Raw genomic sequence first — 20,299 nt, 5'->3', positions numbered from 1 at the left:
ATTTTGACAAGGCTACACGCCACCACATGCACGAACAGTGGACTCAACAGTGGCGCTGTTACATACCAGATGGTGCTACGGGTGGCGGTGATTTACTGTTCCTGTCAATGCTCCCACAGGAACACTACTGTGCGCTTTCGTTATTTCATGATTTATGCGACAGATGACACTGATCGTCTCGTCGCAACTTTCTTGCTCGCCCTGCTCGCATAATCACTGCATTTGTTCTGCCCGTCCTTGCATTTCTTCTGCATGTCATATTTCATGTGACTTTCTACCTGACCTGCATCGCCTGGACCACATGTGAGGCTCAATGTTCGTACACCTGAACAGACTTTTCACATGAGCACTCGTGGCAAAAGCGATGCCGTGGTAGATTTTGGGTGTCTCTGTGTTGCAATTTTATGTTTCAAAGGGCTGAAAAACCCCTTTCTCGATTTTACAAACTTCCCGATTCAACAAAGTAATTTGAGCGTGGCAATGACTTTGTTAAATCGAGTTTCAACTGTATAAGTGCGATAAATTTAGTCAGAATTTGAAACATTGTTATAGTAAAAAAAAATCTCCATTTGGGTGCCGTGAGAGTGCATGCTTTTTCAGAGGGGGGTATTTATTGCCACGCGTGTATTGCTTTATTTTAATGTGTTCGGGTTTCACCCACTAAGACTGTTAGCAACGCTCGGCACAGATCGTGCCGCAATGTTTAAGAAGCTTCGCGTTTGTTTGAGATCATTCTGTTAAGATTACACACAGGATGCGAATAGTCAAGTTTATTCGAGAGCTTACGCGACCACCAACAATAAGGCTTGAATGTTTGATGCCGCATGTATTAAGGCCGACGCACCTCACCGCAGATCAGATTACTGAATGGTCGATGCCATTCTCGCCACTGTCAGTGTGTAGCTTGGATTGCTTGTACTTTGACCCTTCTATTTACCGAGCACAAGTTCGCCCAAATAAAAAGAGTTTCATCTTAAACATGCCGGCTGCTGCCTTCGTCAACATCACGACCACGTGACAATACACTGGTCAATTAGACTTGTGATGGTATGGGCTTCGATAATGTGGCAGGTCATTTCATTCTTGCTTCTCGCTAAGATTTTGCACTGGTAGAACTTCAGCGCACAACCGCACTTGTTGCAGTGAAGTGCAAGCCAACGTCTTGTTTTTTACGTTATTTGCCTCTTCGTGAAGCCTGTCGTTGATACAACGACCGGTTTGTCCAACATAAAAATGGTTGCATGTAAATGTATCTGGTAGGTAACGCTCTCGGCAAACTTTGCATAAAAGGGTGCATGTTTCTTGCTGCATGGTTTACTTGCTCTAGCATTTGGGTTGGTCATTTTGTGCACTTGTACAAGTTCTTGTGGTGCCGAAAACGCAGCGTGAACATCGGCTCTCTGAGCATTCTTTTTTATGTTACACGGCCAGTGCGAAATGATATTAGGAGGCACTGTGAGAGTGCTCAGTTTTCTGGCGGTGATGCTACAACGCACTGTGCATGAGGATGCCATTTAAGCAATGAAAATACAAAGAAGGCGGCATGCCGTGTGAGATGCTGTTACAGCTCCTCGTGAATATTGTAATATACTCGCTTCTGTCTCTACCACGTACTCATTATCCCCATGATATAATATACATTAAAAGCGGGTTCAATTCAACCCCCATTGATTTGGAAAATCGGTTAATTCGGACATGTTCTCTGGTCCCAGCAAGCACGTGTATTGTTTAAGGGCATCAAACTCTCGTTAACCCATACATATGCGCAGTGTCCTACCTATAGGATGCTTCTTTGATGCACTCTAACATCGCTATTTCTTTAGCTGACTACTAGCGCCACCCACAGCATATCAAGCAGGTCTCATTCTCAACGTGTGCTAGCCTAGACATTGCTTGCTTTTCATGCTGCCGCATGCCGACCGCTTTCTCCGGGCAAATGCGTGCTTTATATGAAAGACGTCATGGAGAGGAAGAAGTGCAACGTCGGTGTGCATGTGAAGCGTTTCAAGGCTTACCACACCTGCATATAGCATCCCTAATGCCCAGTGTCCTATATGTATAAGACGGCTCAAAAAACAGTGTTGCGTTTGCCTGGCAGTAAATAAAGAACTTGTGCTTTCTTTTGAGGGTAGAAGTACACTTTTTGTGAAAAAAAATATTTGTTCTGTCATTTTTTCTGAGTTTGGGCATATATGAGTTAATTTGGTCATATTTGGCTGCAACCCGCTTAATTCGGACGATCCTCGGAGCTCTCTTAGCACGAAGTGCCGCAAATGTGCGACGCAAAGTAGTGAAAACAGCGTTCGTGAACAACTGAAACGACCGTAGTCGCCATCCACAATCTTACCCCAACCGCGTTGTTGGCGAGCAGCACTGCAGGGGCTGCGGCAAACTTGTTTTGTTTTCGATTTTATTCGGGGCACATAGGCCGGTAGTGCGCCCTCGGAACTTTGTGGATGCTATGATCATGTCTTTAGGGACCACGATTTCTTCACAGCGGATGCTGCACTCAGTGGCTTCATTTTGGGCGATGCGTGTACAATTTCGCGAAACTCAAACATGGTGGAAGCCGTTGAAGATTTAGAGCTTCAGCCGCGGTCTGCATGCTGGCAGAAAACTTGCTTGCTGCATTGTGATGAATGAACTATCAGTTGCCGGCCATTTTTCTGATGAAAAAATTATCTTCACGTGCACGTGGTGGTGTTGGTGGCGGTGTTACGTAATCAGGGATGGGTGGAGAGGAGGTTTCGGCTTAAGACGCGGCGGTCTTGAGCCGTGGTCACATTGTAAACGAAGTTGCTAATGACGAAAATAGCAGGTTTTACACGTTCTTATGAAAAATAAGTGCTGGATTTAAGTATTCATCAAGAATATGAAAATGCATTGATGTAATAGACCTTGTTTATCTTTTTTTGATACTTTTGATAATCGTAATTCAATTCATTCAGATGCTTTTTCTGGTCCCGTGGAATCCGAATTAACGAGCTTTTACTTAACAAAACTGCAAATTGGGCTAGATGGTGGGGATGGTAGCGCCTGTCTTGTGTCGTTCTCCTCTTTTCCGTCTACGTTTTTTGCGCTTCGCCCACAATGAGCGTTTACTGTAATCCTCAAAAGCCTTAGGAGAGGCATTAGGAGAAACAACATAACACTAGTAAAAGAAAAATATGCATACCCAAAAAGTGTTAAAAAAGTGAAAAACAACGTACAGGCAAAAGATGTTGACAAGGCGTAAAACATTATGCGGTGTACAAACTGAGTGTGTGATGCCAGCACTCAGAGCAGTAATTAACAGACTGTTTAGTACTGTGTGCCCAAGCAGGTATGGTTCTGAAAATGAAGGAATTGTGAATGTCCTCTCTACAGTGTCTGGATGCTGAGGAAGAAGAGAGGAGACCGGATAGTCCAGCGGAAGACTCCAGCAGTGCTGGTACCTCCTTCAAGGATTCAGGTGCGATTCTCATGCTTTGTGAGCGGTAATGAGAACCAGCACAAGTGGTAATGAAGTGAGCTGTAGCGAGTCTTAAAGTCTAATGTCCTGCTTCCATGTGACCACCTTATGCACAGTGCGACAGACTCTGAGTAATTCGGAAGTTCATCATCCAATTTGACATATAAATTTACCTTCATGGCTGGTCCTAGTGAAATCGTATGTAGACAAATTTTGATACAGTGGAGCCCATTTATAATGGCCCCACTTAGAAGAAGCTTTCGCTGCAATTGAACAAAACGCATGCAGCTGTCAAGATATATGTTGCTTCAGTAGTGCAGAATTGTGCATGTAAGGAATATCTTTGTTCCCTGCCAATTGTTTCAGTAAACTGACAACGTGAACCGAGCACCACAATGCAACCGATTTGTATGCACAGCCTGTTTTCTCAGGCCAGTCTTGGGTCTCTCTCAAGGGAGCTACCCTTTTCCTGACAATGCACCCTCTCCCCTCCAATACACACAAGTGTTGGCCTTCCAAGATAGCCCTCCCACTTTGGTACAACTGCCTCGCCAGCCTCTGCAGGCCCACGTTGCCTTTTCTGGCCCTCCACACCAAGGTACAACTTCAGAAGGCATTTGCACCTCCCAGGCAGATATGACAGACGTCATCAGTTGAATAAGGCTTCGACGGGGCCAGTTGGTATGGCATCGTTCTTTTGCTGCGCTATACTGATACACCAGGAAAAAATTCACCGATGATTACGATACTGCCTAATGTGAATTCTGAGCGCAGCTTCGTGCTGGGACATGGCCAACTGTGTTTGAAGTTTTGGCTTTCCGCAAGGTATCGACTACGCCATAAATCATAATTTTTGTGAAGTAGCAAAGCACCCACTACGCCATTATTCCACTTTGTGCGGATAAACGAGGCACCCGCTACACATCTGTAAGGTATTATGTGCACTTTGTTGATGCTGCATGTGGTTGATGAGGATGAAGAATCACGGCTGAGCACATTGCAGTGGGTGGGAAGCAGTGGGTGGGAACCACACACACTTGTTGCGCAGTTAGCATTGTGTGATGACTGGTTGTTATTTTACTCTTCTGCCATGCTATATTACATAGGTTAATGCGATTTCTTGCCTGGCATGACACCTGTATAGGGTCTTTTTGCAAACGAGTTTAGCGTGGCTCTGTGGTAGAATACTCGACTTCATGTTTGAAACTTGTATAGCGCTCACAAAAGGCGGGGAACACTGAAATAAGGTACAAACGTGCGCTTACTCACAACCGATTTATTTTTTGAAAGGGACTAAACATATAAGCACAAATAATCATCACAAAGCATGCACGGAGCAAGTCATGAGGCATATCAGCAGAATACAACAAGTTAACCACATTTCAAAAAAGACATTTCTTTATCAGTAAGCGCCACCGATGGTTGACTGATACACTTTTTCCCACACCTACTTATATGGAACACTTGCGTGACTTCACGTGTAAGTTTATTACTATGCCAGTGATTCCACTCCTGCGCCAACTGCGCCAAAGTGCGCCAAATTGTATTTACTGCGCCATCCCGATAATATCGACGAAATTTGCGCCAAACTGCGCCAAAGTCTCGGGTTTGGGGGCGTCTATCACCGGCAATCGCACCGCCGGCGCGTCAGAACATGTGCAGCTCGATCTTGGGGCTGCCAATAAAGTCGCACCCTAGCAAAAATTCCCAATAAAAAACCAATAGGCTATTGGGTTATTGACACCTATTGGTCTATTGGTTCTATAGGTCTATTGGAACTGTATTTGGCTATTGGTCTATTGGTTCTATATCAGTCTACTGGACCTATATTGGTGTATTGGTTCTCTATTAGCCAATTGGAATTATATTGGCCTATTGGTTCTGTATTTGCCTGCTGGCATTGTATTAGTTTTGTATTTGCCCACTTCTCAGCCCCATTAGAATTAGTCTTGCGCAAGTGTTTTATGGGTGTCTTGTCGTCATGCAGAAGGCCCACACTGTGGCAGCGCCCCTGCAATGATAATCACAGTGGATGAATGAGACATATGTTCAAATATATTCTCATAATCAAACTACAAGTGCTTCTTCTGGCCCTTGATGATGTTGGCGATCTTGCATCTTGCAGGCCTCATCCGCACTCGAGGAAGTGCCTGAAAGATTTTGTAAATAAACAGAGCCATGAAATCAGAAAACAGTAACACATGTTTAATTAAAGTTTACCTTCAAAGCAATGTATAGAAAGTAGACGGCACAGTGAGAAATTATCTAGACCTTAATTCACTGCACATGTTCACAATGTTGCAGGAGCTGAACTATAGCAAAAAACTGAGTGAAATATTACACACCCAACTGTGGCTTATTGCGTGGAAGAAAACAGTATATCGGCAAAATTTTGCGGCAAAAAAGGAAGGAAAAGAAAGGGGCAAAATTTTTTAAAAAATTAAGCAGCACCTTATCCCGTTTACACGCTTGCGTCCTGTGTTTTTTGAGCTGTACCCAAGAATGAACTGCAAACTCGTCCTTAAATTACAGCAAACTCAATAATCACTTACTATCTGTGACGTGCTCTTTTTCACGATGGTGGTGCGACTATCATACTAGAGCATGCCACTAAATCTCAACTTAAAGATGGCATGAAATAAATTAAGCTAGGGTAGATTCACGATGAGGCAACGGTAATATGTAAGACAGTAGTAAAGGCAGCCTAGATTCCATATCGTTGCAAGCCCAACCAGCAGTCAGGCTGCAATGAGTTGGATATAACACACGTGCTGCATGTTACGTGCTTATGCAATTAAGCCAACAACATTAATAAACCCACTCCTGCGATAGCCCTAATTGGGCTGCAGTATGTAAAATAAAAAAATATGAAATAAAAAATCGCACCAGTGCAGTACATATGCTATGCACATTTTGTATAATGAATTATCATGTGGCCTTCTGTGGTTCTTGTGACATTATGTCGAACAAGTATGATAAGCCGATTGGCGCGCACTACAACACACAAACAGCATCGACTAGAGCGTTTTACTATGAGGCGATAAACGCGTTTTCGGCTTAACACGCACGTTGTAAATACTTACAAAGGGCTTGCGAGACTCCAACTACACTCACGAGCAGGGCGCCTGTCCTTTACCTCTAATCTATGCTACGTTTCTTTGTGCATACTGACAAACACAAAAACAAACTACAATAATATGTGCGCTCAATCATTCAACTCTGAGAGCGTGTGGACTTGCAATCGAGGCGTTGCTGGTCTCGCTGTCATCAAATACCGGATACAAAGGACGAGGGACTTGTTTTCCCGACCTTTCAGCTTCGTCCCAAGTTTGAATACAAAAAAAAGGTGATATCAAATAAATACTAAATAGGAGTAACTACCATGCCCACTCAACTCACCAAACAATCGGAGCACATGGGCCTTGTTGCTCGTCTTGCCATTATTCTTGGTGCCACTTTGTAGAGTCGAAATCGGTCGAAATCCAAGACATTTATGGCTCAGAACGTCTCCATCTGGTGCACGCTGAACACAGTCTTCACGTTATCGTCGCGGAAGCACACTAAAGCAAACATCGTGTAAGCAGGCTTACGTGAAGCATCGAGATCACACAAAGCGCGCGCTATGGCGACAGACACAACGTTTTGGCTTAGCTTGGCCGCAGGCTGGGCTTGTCTTCGTATCGGCCGAGCGCGGATGGCGCGCCAAACGCACGGTCGGTCGCGTTTGCAGATCCACAATTCTTTCTCCTGTATCTTTACAGCACTACTTATATTGCTTAGCATAAATAGTTATAAACTTTACATATTATCCAAAGCTTATCTTATAGCTTAGCACATGGCTTAGCCTGCTTAACCAAGGAACATGTAAAAAAAAAAAAAAATGTTCAAACATGCAGCGTCGCCACGCCGCGCACCGTCTCACTTTTTTTTTTTTGTTGTTCGTCACCTGGCTGGTTCTATGCCGGTTGTGATCTCATGGCGGTTTCTTTATTATTATTCTGTGGTGTCTGTGTTGTCGATTCCTTCGCAAGTTCTTCTTTAGCGTGTTTTACTATAGTGCCCGTTTACCGCACGGCATGTACGGAGACACCGTACCGCCGTGGTCGACACGCAGCCTTTTTAGATGACTCTTTTAGTCGCGTGAGTTGCTAACTGCACACGGTGTCTCACGGTGTACGATTAAGCTCAATCGGGATCAGACTTATCAAAAGTGAATTGATCCCGTCTGCAGCTTGCGTATAATATAGCCAATCATGATCAAGAAATTTGATCGGGATCGGGTCCGACGCGCTCAATCAGTCATAAGATGTTATAAACAGCTACCAATAGGCGGTAGCTGTTTGAACAATAAAACTCCTGTTGGCCTTATACATCTTCTGTTAGTACATTAAGAAACCAATAGGAGTACTTATTTGACCAATACAACTCCTATTGGCCCAATAAGTCAGATAGGCAGCACCGATTTGACCAATACAACTCCTATTGGTCCAATAAGACACCAAAAGGCAGCCCCTATTTGGCCAATACAACTTCTATTGGTCTAATAAGACACCAATAGGTGGTGGCTGTTGGTGTCTATTGGTACCCATAGAAGTCTTGTACAACCAATACAGCTCCAATAGATGTCCTATAGAACCAATAGTGATTTCCTATTGGACCAATAGGAAATCCTATTGGCATTTTTGCTAGGGCAATCATGGACCAAAAATTATTCCGCTGAATAAATAGCGCTAGCGCGTGCGTTCCGAGTAAGCCACGATGCCATGCACGGTGCCGACGCAGCTTCTGTTCTGCAAGTTGGCTCGACAGCAAAACGCGCTCTCCGCAGAGGCTCGTGACGTCTAGGCCTATCGGTAGCGAGAAAGTGCGACGACGATTCATCGGTGGACGTCGTCTGTTCCAGAAACGCTGCTGATGGCTCGTCTCAAGTGTCGCACGGCACGTAAGGAAAGCAATCTTCAGTAATAACTACATGAGTGCCGCTAAAATGTCTGTCACTTCTGTTTCCGGACATCGCGGAATGAAATCTGTGATCGCTCGCAGTAGATATATGGGACAATATCGAATTTTCCTTGCTTCGCGTTTATGGAAGAGCACGCGAACGGTGGAAACGCGTTGACACTCTTCCTCAGATATACTTTATCCATGGATCTTCATCCAGAACAGCTTTTTCGTAATTCCTTCCGCCAGCACGTCCGAGTTTGTAATCACTCTGCGGTAATACCCCCTAAAAGGCCCTGCCCTTTCGAGCTCACGTGCTAGGGTTCCAATTCGAATTTTTTGCTTGCTTTTTTAAAAATGTCATCTCATTAGTAAAATCATATCTCCTGGTCGGAACAGCCGCAAATGCGCAGCTGTCAGTAGCGGGCCCGTCGCTGACGGCCCACAGTGAAGCGGCTACGCCATTTTACACGTCCGCCCCTCGCTTTCGGGGGTCAATAGCTAACTGTTAAAAAAACTCAGTTTCGCTTAAGAGCGAAGCAATGAATGCGATACCAAAAAATTGTATTGTGAAACGAAGTAAGACTAGCAGCTAACTCTTTTGGATCTGATCTCGTGTAACTCAACAAAACGCTGGTTTAACGGAATATGACCCCTCCAGGAACCGAAGCGTTTTCTTGCTCTGAGTTCTCTAAACGCGAAGTAAGCGTTGAGAGCACAGCAAGTTTACGAGCCGTCTCCTGATGCCTCGAGATAGCGCGCGCGCTAGTGACTGCGCCCTTCTGGAGATGCCCCCCCCCCCCCTTCCGCTCCCCTGGCGTCCCTTCATGCTCCTTACGAAAGACGGGCGGGGCGTTTCCTCTCTGTTTGATGAGCAATCGACGGCAGGCCCGCACGCAGGAAGATGTTATCTCATGCGCTGTCCGTGCGCCGGAGACAGACGGCCGGCTAGTTTAATCTCCGCTTCAGCCGCGTTCGTCGCCAGCGCTCGCGAGCTTTTACCCGCGGCTAGAATATGCGTGGTGATGTTATTAATTTGGACTTCATACAGAAAATTACGGCAACGGCGACGGCAAAAATCCGCCGAGAGTGTCCATATAATTGCTATCGCAAGGGTCAATGTATGGGGCAGATTTTGCGCCCCCCCCCCCCCCCCCGCGGCCCCCCCTGTGCGCACGCCTATTCTCCTGAGATGATTTTTTCCATGATATTTGCAACGAATCGAAATATTTCTAGCCTTCATAAGAGCCCCATAATAATACTCAGGTGCTTGAATGTTAATGCAATATGCTTCTGTATTGCGCTCCAGGATGTAAAATTCGCTGCTCCAAAGTGCTCCCAGATGCAAAATTATCTGCTCCAAAGTGCTCCAAGATGAAAATTTTGCTGCTCCAAAGTGCTCCAAAACGGAAATTTTGCTGCTCCAAAAATTGCTCCAAATCAGAAGTCCTCGGTAGCATCACTGCTATGCACAAACAAAATGTCTGTGTCACTGAAAACAGGATTACAATGACATGATTTGCAATGATTGGACAAGTGCGAAACGGTTTCTTTCCCCGGCGAACATTTACATTCTTTTAGACGTGTGTTGATGCAGCGACCTGTTTGTCCTATATAGACATTTCCACAAGTTAGCGGTATCCGATAAACAAACCCTTTTCTGCACCTTATGAACTTGGAGCCTTCTTTTGGCCCACAACTACATTTCTATCTTTTAAGTTAAACTTTTTGGCAACTGCCTAGCACAACTGTTGCACTTTTATAGGAGCGTTGAAAACAACATCAATGTCATACCTGCTGCCAACATTCTTCAAAGCATGAGAAAAATCATGAACGTAAGGCACAACTGCACAGCGCTTCTTGACCCTGTTCAGGCTGTTCCTTGAAGATGAATGCACACCCTTTACTATGCATATCAGCTTATCAACTGCTCTGGTGATAACCAGTTTTGGGAAACCCGCTGAAGTTACAAATACAGTTTTTCTCCCATGGAATTACAGTCGAACCCGTTTATAACGAACTCGAAAGTGCCACGAAAACTGGTCATTATATCAGTAGTTCGTTGTAAATGGACTCGCCCTCAAAAACGTGCATTTAGCGACCAAGCCGCTTTTTTTTTTATGCGCATTTTTATTGAAAAGTGCTAACAACTCCTCCGGTGAGAAGTTAGGCCTTTTCGCGTTGTGAAGCGAGGCCCGCTGCGTGCACGAGTGAATTAAACCGCCTTTGCAGTGAAGCGACGTTTCATTGAACCGCGGTACCGCTACGTGGAGCCGATCATCCCTGGCCAGTTGCGTGCAGCGCGTAGCCTAGCTACTCGGCTCACGCCATCACTGCCGGGCCGCTTGCATTTGTACGCGCATTTGTGCGCACTTTGTGCCCGCTTCACTTCGGAGCATGCACGGGTGCGACGAGCGGCCTGTTCGTTCAACTTGGCGAAGACAAGCATTTTGGAAGCAACGCGCACTCTACGTCTCCGCGATGCTCTGACGGCCCGGCTGCACAACAGGCGCGGCACCCTTGGGTTGCCGCCTAATAAAACACGCTGTATACGCTCGCTGTAAGTGCATCAAAGTTTCTCGGTGCCTGTGTCACTCAACACCAGCAAGCTAGTTTCGTTTACACGAAGCGACGCGCACTTTATCTCGCACGGCGCGGCGGAAGCGAGCTTTCGAACGGCAGTGGCATCGCGCGCTTGTACTGCTTGTACCGCCGTCACCCCGAACAGTTTACGCCACACGTCCAGCCGAGCTGATAGCTGCAGATGACTGCGATAAGGTTGTCAGCGATAAATCATAATGGCACGTTCATCGCCGGCCGCCACGTCGCCTTCGCTCTCTTCTGATGCTTATCCGTGAAGGAATCGCCGCAATCGCGCAGAAGTCGTAATCATTGATCGGCCGGTCTCTGCCATTACCGAAAAGATGAAAGACATTTTGCGGCACTTTGTGACGTCGACGCAGTGAACATTTAAGCGCTGAAAAGTTACCGCGGTCATCGCTTATTGCATTTTATGGATTCTTGCGTTCCAAGGCATAGGTTCATCGTAGGCGGTCGTAGCTGCAGAGAATGGCGCCAGGAAAGGTTGCCGTGAGAAAGCTGACTGCAAGGCTTCATGCTGCCTACTATTTCTTTCTTTCTTTCTTTTTTTTTTTATTCCCCACTGCCATTCTGCCACTGAAGAAACGACTGGAAAGCGAGCGACCTCGCTCGTAGCGTCCGAAAGCAGCGCGTGCGGTGCTCGCCGATCTCGGGTATCTTCGTCACGAGTAAACTGGACCGGGGTACGCGCGAGCGTGCTCCTCTCATGCTTTAGAAGGCCTACTTTAACTTTTTTTCGCTTCGTATACGCCATATTTTTACCGCGACAGTGTCTGAAGTGTACGTTGTAAAAGTAGGAGGCTTTGAAAAATGTTCGCTATATGTGGACGCAATTTCAATGGGTAGCATAGGAAAATCGTAAGTGCATCGAAATATGGTCGTTATAACCGATAGATCGTTATATCTGGGATCGTTATAAGTGGATTCGACTGTATAACTGTTTCATTGTCAAAGGAGCTGAGAACATGACTTTGAAAACATGCTTTTCAGCTATCTTTTTTAGGCCATGCGAAATTTTATGCATGTAGGGTAACACTGGCACCCTCTTCCGATCTTCATCAGTGTTTTTGGCTGCATCCTTTCTTTCGCTGAGGCCTCTCAGAATTTTTTTGGCTATAGACTTTATTATAGAAGGAAGGTACGTGCTTGTTTAGAAAAACTTTATTTCATTAATGGGGGAAAGATTATTTTTAAAGGCTCATTTTTCGTTGTTAGACACAATATTAATGAGAAGTAACAAACAGTAATGCCACAGAAATGCCACATGAATTTCTTTCATTAAGTGACAGCAGGACTTCACTATAGCCCCTTTGAGACACGACACTGCTATTCCGTTTTTTACGATTTTTTAATGCCCCGACTTGTAGTGAAGTAAGGCTTTTTCTGATATAGGGCTGTACATCCAGCACACATGGTTAGGTGAAATTCGCAATGATAGGTCTAGAAACTGTAGTTGTTTTTCTTTTGCTATCTCATGGGTGAACTTGAGACCCAGGCCACACTCACGAAACACATTTAGTACGCGCCCGTTTGTACGTTCTGTGTCCCCGTCTTTTGTGCGTGCTAAAAAAGTTTCAAACATGAATTCATACCAACCCGCCCAGTTATCAGTTTTACAGAATACAGTTGACGTCCGATTTCCCGGACCCTCAAGGGACCGCGAAAACGTCCGGAAAATCGGGCAGTCCGGAAAAACGAATGCACGTGAAAACGCACCTTTTTGGTAGGTATTTTTCGCTGACGGAGAGGGTCACAGCCGGAGTACAAGATTCCCATAGCAATTCAGCCAATGCATCATTTAGGTGGCTCTGAAAAGAGCCGTTTATAAAAAAAAAAAAAATACGACGTGGCCGGCACTACCTCATAGGTCAGCACTTGGGCGCAAAGAAGTCGCTTATTTTCTTTTGCACGGTCCGCTTGCCCGCGATTATGTCTGCCTCAATTTCAGTCAACGTCATGTTGCCGCCGTACACCAATGACAGTGTCATCAGTGCTCGCGTCAACTCCGTGTTCGTTGGCTGTGTAGGAGCTGGCTCTTCGTTCTCGGTGTCGGAGTCATCATAATCCTCCGTAACTTGATGAATGATTTCGTCATCGGTCAACTCCGCACATAGCTCGAGGTCTTTGTCAGCGTCGGCGAAGCCCTCAAGGGTTATCTCGGCTGGAATCAACACGCCGCCAGCGTGCAGATCGTCGAAGGCAACGTCCGCGGATGGCAGTTCGTCATCGTGAGCCTACGAGGTGGCTTTGTGCGCTTCGAAGGCGCGGACGAAGAGGAAGGAGCAGTTGGTGCCATTGCTGTAAACGGCGAATCCGCTCGACGAAAAGCGCAGCACGAAACAGCTAGGAACTCGGTGGATGCTGAAGGTTGGGAAACGTGATCACTGAAGGTAGCGCGCAGCAGCAAACGATCAACCGCAGACACGACCGCAGAGCTGGGCACAGCTGACAAAACAACACGTGAACGAACACAGTGAGGTTTGGCTTGGCTAAGCTACGGCTGGCAACGGATTGACACGTGCGGCTTCGAGGTTACGGCAGCCGCGGCGCGGTGCGGCGGTGCTGCTGGACACACCTGCGATGCGAGTATGGTGGGTTCAAGGATATGAAAATGAAAACAACCAAAATGGCGGCGTCGGTGGTGACTTTGGGTCGGCGGTTAACAATAAAAAGTCCGGGAAATCGGATGGCGAAGGCTATAAGCGTCCGGAATTTCCGACTTTTTAATACATTGACTCTACGGGGAACTTGACGGTGCCACAGATGAGTCCGGGAAATCAGGCATGTCCGGAATTTCGGGCGTCCGGGAAATCGGACGTCGACTGTACTCGACTGTCACGCAGTGGGCCCAGGTTCAAATCCCATTCCATTCTGGGTATCTTTTTCTCACATCATTTTTTCATGCCTATCAGTTACCATATCTACTCGCGTAATGAACCCACTCGCATAATGAACCCCCCCCACTTTGGTCCTCGGAAAAGAAAAGTTTTTTTATTGTGTGTTTATGCTGATTTGATTTTGGCTTGATTGATAATGTCGTTGAAATAGAAACAACGTTAAATCACGCCATTATATCTCAAAACAACGAGGCTACAAAAGTTAAGAACATCGCTTAACAACATGTTGCAAGCAGCACGAACGCAGACAAGAGTCAAAATTTGAAAGTCGCGCCTTTCTTTGCGGACGACCACCATCTATCGAATGCACAAGAGCCCTTATTGCTTATAGCGCCACGCAGGCACAGCGGCATGCAAACAAAGCAGCAACGGCGCACCATGCGCTCGCAACGTGGTTCTGTCAGTAGGCCTAATCGCGGTGATCCCCGGTGGCCTGACGTCCGTGCTGCAGCCCCTTGACGTTTCCATTAATAAACCTTTTAAGGACAACATGCGGCGGCTGTACACGGAGTGGATGGCCGACGGAAACCACGACCCGACTCCTGCCAGTAAAATAAGGATGCCGTCCATCGAGATGCTGTGCCGCTGAATTCTGGAGGCGTGGAGCCAGATTCCGAGCGATATGATCGTCCAGAGCTTCAAGAAGACTGGTATATCCAATAGCCTGGACGGTACAGAAGACGGTGCGCTGTGGTCTGGCGATGACGAGGCGGCAGCAGCAAGCGACATAAGCGAGGAAGACACTGATGGCGATGGAAGCAAGTAGGAGCGCCAGAAAGTGGCCGGTTGGCGTCATCAACAAAGCTTTTTTTGTTTTTTTGTTTTCGCATACATTGCGTGCAAACGCTTACTTTTAAAGACTGAGGTATAATTATCGAATTTCTGAACACCGTCATGCGAAATTTCAACTTTTATACCTACCGCAATTTTTTTTCTCGCGTAATGAACCCTCCCCCCAAATTTGCATCAACATTTCTGAAAAAAGAGTGGGTTCATTACGCGAGTATATTGGGTACTTTTTCATGTCTATCGGTGACGCCACCAACGACGATGGTGACGCTGCTCAACGCAGGAACGGGCACCTAAGAGCTGTGCTCTAAAACCGAAAAGACTAGACACATATCTGTGCAAACTTGCAACTGTTAATTGCTCACAGCGCACGTCGTATATACCCACACAGAAAGGGTGAGAGGCAGATAGATGAAAAATTAAGGCGAATTGCGCAAATCTAGGATTCAAGAAGACACATGTGGATGGATGTAATGGCCGTCTATGAAATGAAAAGCTGGGTTTCCAAGTGCCACGGAAGGAGAGCTTACGTGGCATGTTGGATCATTTTTTAGCTTGAAGTAAGCTTCTATGATTTCTCATCCTTGTTTTGGCTTGCAGCGATCCAGAACCTTGGGATTGCTAAACATGGGTTTGCACCCACATCGTGCGCCGCTAACCCCCGAATGCAGAGATGTTACTTGTCTCGTACTTGACTCGTACTTGACTCAAGACAGCTTTGCCGCTCGCCATAAATCGTTCTCGAACTTGCGGACGACTTGCGGGCGACTTGGCTCGGTCGAAGTCAGGACAAGTTTCAAGTCTGCTGTGGGGCTAGCTTGAAACAGTCTTGATGCGTTATTCCAACATGGCCGCCTCTCGAATGGACGTCGCGCGGAGGTTGTCCGCTTTTGAGTTTGCTTGCCAAGCTATGGACGTAGCATATTTCCTGAGGTAAATTGCCTGCCGAAGATTCCGCGACCCGCCTTACGTGACCGAGGAAATCTGATGGAGTTGTACGACGAGGAACGATTCCACGCTCGCTACAGGTTCACCAAGAACGCCGTGCGGCAGCTTCTGGCTATGTTGCCGCTCCAAGAAAGCGGGGACAACCGAGGACAGCCTGTGCCAACGTTTATAGAGCCTGTGCCTCCCACGTTGCGGCTACTGATGGCGCTCAGGTGTTACGGCGCTGACACATTCCAGACAATCACCGGCGATCTCGTCCGCATTCCACAGTCGACAGTGTGCCGCGCAGTCGGAAAAGCGACCCTGCTCATCGCAAAGCACTTTCACTCGATGCTGGTGCGCTTCCCGCAGCCGGCGGGATTTCCTAAAGTTATGCGGGACTTTTATGAAGTGGCCGAATTCCCTGGTGTTACAGGATGTGTCGACTGCACACACGTGCGCATTAATAGCCCCGGTGTATTTACGCTCACCAATCACTCATCTCCCGAATACAAAACATGTGGAAGGTCACAAGAATAATAGCTCAAGTGAACCAGTCATGCAAAAAAATGTTGTTCTTACCAGTTTTGTGGCGCTCTCACTTTTCTCTTGCAGCTTCCTCTTTTCATTTCTGTTTGAGGTTATTCCAGCATTTCTTGAGCTGCAGGTGGTGGCGCCTCGTAATCCCGTGGTTGGCGTTGTAACGCTTGGCTATTTCTTTCCACGTTTCATCTTTTTTCGCCACTGACGCAACATCAGTTTTTTACACTCGATAATGTGCTCGAACTGCCTCACAAGATCGATCAGCACACTTTTTTCGTCCTCGGTGAAGCGCGGGGCCGCCTTGCGCTGAGGTGTCTCTTTGGACGACAACGTGCCTTGCTGCGACATCTCAGCGAATGGTACTTTCTCCTTGATTCGACGACTTCGCTTTGCAAAGTGACGTGGGGGACGTAGCATGAGCCGAAAAATGTTTTCATAGTACACAACATTTTACGTCGTTTTTGTCTCGTTCGGTGCAGCTGTGTGGGATTGAGAAACTTGACAGGCATCAGTTTGCAGCACGATACGAAAAATTCCTTAAGCTTTTCTCAGAAAAAAAGAGCTTCCCCTAGTGCGGGTTTAATCCACGGACCAGCACAATTTTTTTGGTGACAAGGCGAAGCTTTCCTTGGGACTTCCTCGTAGCTTTGTATTACAAACAGGTGCTCTCGTACAAACAGGTGGATGAGCTCTTCGTTCACCTCGCAGGACGCACATGACAGGCCTGTGTCTTTTTCGTTGTTCGCGACAAAGCTTCCAGAAGATCACATATCTTGAGCCAACGTTTATAGAACCAGTTTGATCTTGACCATGTGCGTCCCCCCCCCCTACCCTCACCAACATGCAGCGCGGCATTGCTGCACCCCGCGAGGCAAAATTCCGCGGAGGCCCATGATCCCGACCTCCGCTTCTTGTCTTGTTTACCAAGAATCAGATGTTCAACGAAAGTAGACAAATAATTAGCATTTCCAGTTCTATTCTTTAGCTTTTTTTGTTGGGTGGCAGCACCCACATGGGCCTGAACAAGGGCTTTGTACACCTTGTTCCCAGAAGTTGTTGCATTTTTTATTTATTCATGTATAACTGCGACCCAGCTCGCTACAAGCATGTCCATAGGCGAATAGAAAGGCTGGTGCCTTGAAAATGCGCGATACCTCGTTTAAAACTTGCGAGCCAGGGCAGCGCATATACACTCCGCGTTCGATAAGAAAAAAAAAAACGACGAAAGAACACAACGCAAACCATGCCTTGTTTCGCATCTTTATGGGAAGTTCTATTAGCGCGCAGGCCAAAACAAGCAAGCTTGGAGTAACGCGCCGTGCTTGGGCGTCCACTGAAACCAGTGGGCAACGGACGCTTTACACAAGCAACACTGTACATCGCTGCGGCGGCGGGAGCCACGTGCCGCTCGTTAACAGTAAAATGACAAAAATATGCTTGTAGCACTTCGATCTCATAGTTCTTTTGAAATATACGAACTTTTCTTACTTTAACACGTGCCTTACGCCAACAACTTCATTATTAACCTCGGTACCAGGCGAGCAACGTGTTTCTGCATTGAAGCTCGTTCTTGACTTGACCAAGCAAGACAGCCTGAGCGTCTATGAAACGCGAAGGCCGACTTGGGCGTTTTCAAGTCCGCTGCTTGCTTCGGGCCGACTTGCTCAAGTCAAGTTGAAGGCACGAGCCAAGTAACATCTCTGCATTCGGGGGTAAATGACCTGGAGACTGTAGCATTTCAGTCGTGTATCTGTGCTCTCTTAATCTGGTGTTTAAACATCGTCTTGTCTGCCCTAAGTATGATTTTGGGCAGGTGAAGGGAATTTTGTAAACCACGTTCTTTGCGCAATCCAAATACCTCGTTGAATGCCTTATTCCGCAACTAAAGCATTAAGCCAAGGAAAGAATAGCGGACATTATTTGTGTTTTTTTAACTGCAGTGTAATGATTCTCACTTAAATTGAAAGGAGTTAAAGCAGACGAAAAATCACCCTTTCTGTCAGTGGGATCCGAACCCTTAACCTGCGAATTACGCGAAGGTTGTGGGTTCGGATCCTGCCGAAGGAAAGGGTGATTTTTCGTCCACTTTAACTCCTTTCAATTCAAGTGAGAATCATTACACTGCAGTTACAAAAACACAAATAATGTCTCCTGTGTCTTAATTGTCTGTCGATGTCATTAGTTGTGTATAATACCGAAAAACAAGCCACTCGAACAATTGCCATTCTTTCGTTATTCCGCAACTGTTGCTTGATGGTTTTTCTCCCATGGAATTAACTGTTTCATTGTCAAAGGAGCTCAGAACATGACTTTGAAAACATGCTTTTCAGCTATCTTTTTTAGGCCGTGCGAAATTTTATGCATGTAGGGTAACACTGGCACCCTCTTCCGATCTTCATCAGTGTTTTTGGCTGTATCCTTTCTTTCGCTGAGGCCTCTCAGAATTTTTTTGGTGATAGACGTTATGATAGAAGGGGGGTAACCAAGAAATGCTTTGCGGGTAATGCACTAGGGGTAACACCAATTCGCTTGCACCATAGAGTTTCATACAGTAACCTAGAGAGAAAACTGGTGCTGCGATCGTTCAACCACCATGGGAATGATGAGAAGTACAGGCTTCGGATTGGATTGCATTAGCTAGCGAACTGCCTATGGATCTTGTCGCGTGGTTAGTGCCGCAGGGGCACGGGCACGCAGAGACTGACGCGTACACTCTGCCCGCTCGGACGAAAGTGGAACCCACACTTTATTGGCGCACGAACATATAGCATGCACTCATGCAAGTAACAAGGGGCGCCACGCTCCAGTGGCGGCCTAATCAGAGGGCTGAATTGTGGCGACCTCTACAGATCTTTCTCTACAGTTTCAGTTTCGTTCTTCACGAGGCGTGGGCAGTGGGGTGTGTTGAAAAGCACTCAAGCAGTGCCTTTGTTGTTCAAAGAGGCTGAAGACCGCTAGGTCTCTTGGTTTGCTGCGACGTTGCAGCTTTACAGGTTGCATTTGACAGTCTTAGCAAAGCATCGTGCACTCACCACTGCGCATAGATGTAGCGTCCCATGCCAGTGCAGGAAATTGCATAGAGTTCACGTTTTTTGATAAGTGCGTCTTGCCAAAACTCGTTCAAATCGACTTCAAAACGACGGCGAAGCTAGGTGGACGCACCGTCACGCTCCTCTGACTTGACTTCACAACAAAACCAGAGATTCGTTGGGGGTAGACCACTTGGACAGACACACCTGGCATCGCAACAGATGATACGTTAAGTGTTTTTCATCCAGTACAGTACTGTTACTTCCGTAAATACTTAATGTGTACTTTCAAGGGAAAAACAAGTGCGTTTGTTTTTTTGTTTCTTTTTCTTTTATAAATGGTGTTGTATTTAATAAAAGTTGGCGTGCTGCTCAGAGCAGCTATGATTTTGTTTTAACATGTGCAGTGGTCAGTAGAAGGCCCGTTGCTGACTGTCCCGGCATGAGGCCTACTGTGAAGCGTGTGCCCGATGTTTTTCGTCTGCTTCTTACCTCCCAGGGTCAAACGGTGACAGAGAAAAAAGAAAACTAAGATAGTCATAGCATGAAGTTTTATGCCTTTTCGAGCACTCTCGTGGAAGCTCGACTGCATGTGCCGGGTTGCATCTCTGTCACAGATGCAACCCGGCACATGCACACAGCAATCCTCTGAAAGCACTGTGGCTTGCTGAGTGACATCATTGCATCCCAGATTTTTCTCGCTGCATCCCAGTGCAATGCACGTGCTGTGTGTGCGTATTCTTCTTCCCACTCGCAAAGCTAACTTTAGAGCTCATGTCCTTGTTGCAAGTCTCGCGCACCCAACTGGGATCTCTCATCTGGTTTTTTTATGTTTCCCTAGTGCTGAGGCAGTCTTGCATGTCGCGGCATTTGACTGCCAGTTCTCTGAAGTAAAGTGCAATATTTTATTAATGCTGAGACTGGAATTGTGGCAGTAGCTGTGCATTTTGATAGCCATGTGATAACAATTACGCTCAAACCTACCTATAATGTACCTCCACACAACGAATTCCTCGATATTGCGAAGTTTTTCTATTCCCCGCCATTACTTCATAGAAGCACATGTATTTGCGAGTAACAAAGTGGCAGCGGGAGACGCCCTTGATATAACGAATTTTCGC

At 46.5% G+C, this 20,299-nt stretch overlaps 1 protein-coding gene across 1 annotated transcript in view; it reads left to right on the top strand.

Annotated features, from left to right (window-relative positions):
* Positions 1–3,336: 3,336 nt before the first annotated feature.
* Positions 3,337–20,299, top strand: part of LOC119377693 (large subunit GTPase 1 homolog) — a 61,593-nt gene continuing 44,630 nt past the window's right edge. The window contains exon 1 of the mRNA XM_037647047.2: positions 3,337–3,451. Coding sequence (XP_037502975.1) covers positions 3,352–3,451 — 100 coding nt within the window. The 5' untranslated portion in view covers positions 3,337–3,351. The remainder of the gene's footprint in view (positions 3,452–20,299) is intronic.

This window comes from Rhipicephalus sanguineus, unplaced genomic scaffold, assembly GCF_013339695.2.
Source record: "Rhipicephalus sanguineus isolate Rsan-2018 unplaced genomic scaffold, BIME_Rsan_1.4 Seq542, whole genome shotgun sequence".
Lineage (NCBI taxonomy): Eukaryota > Metazoa > Arthropoda > Arachnida > Ixodida > Ixodidae > Rhipicephalus > Rhipicephalus sanguineus.
This window is presented reverse-complemented; position numbering and strand designations above follow the sequence as displayed.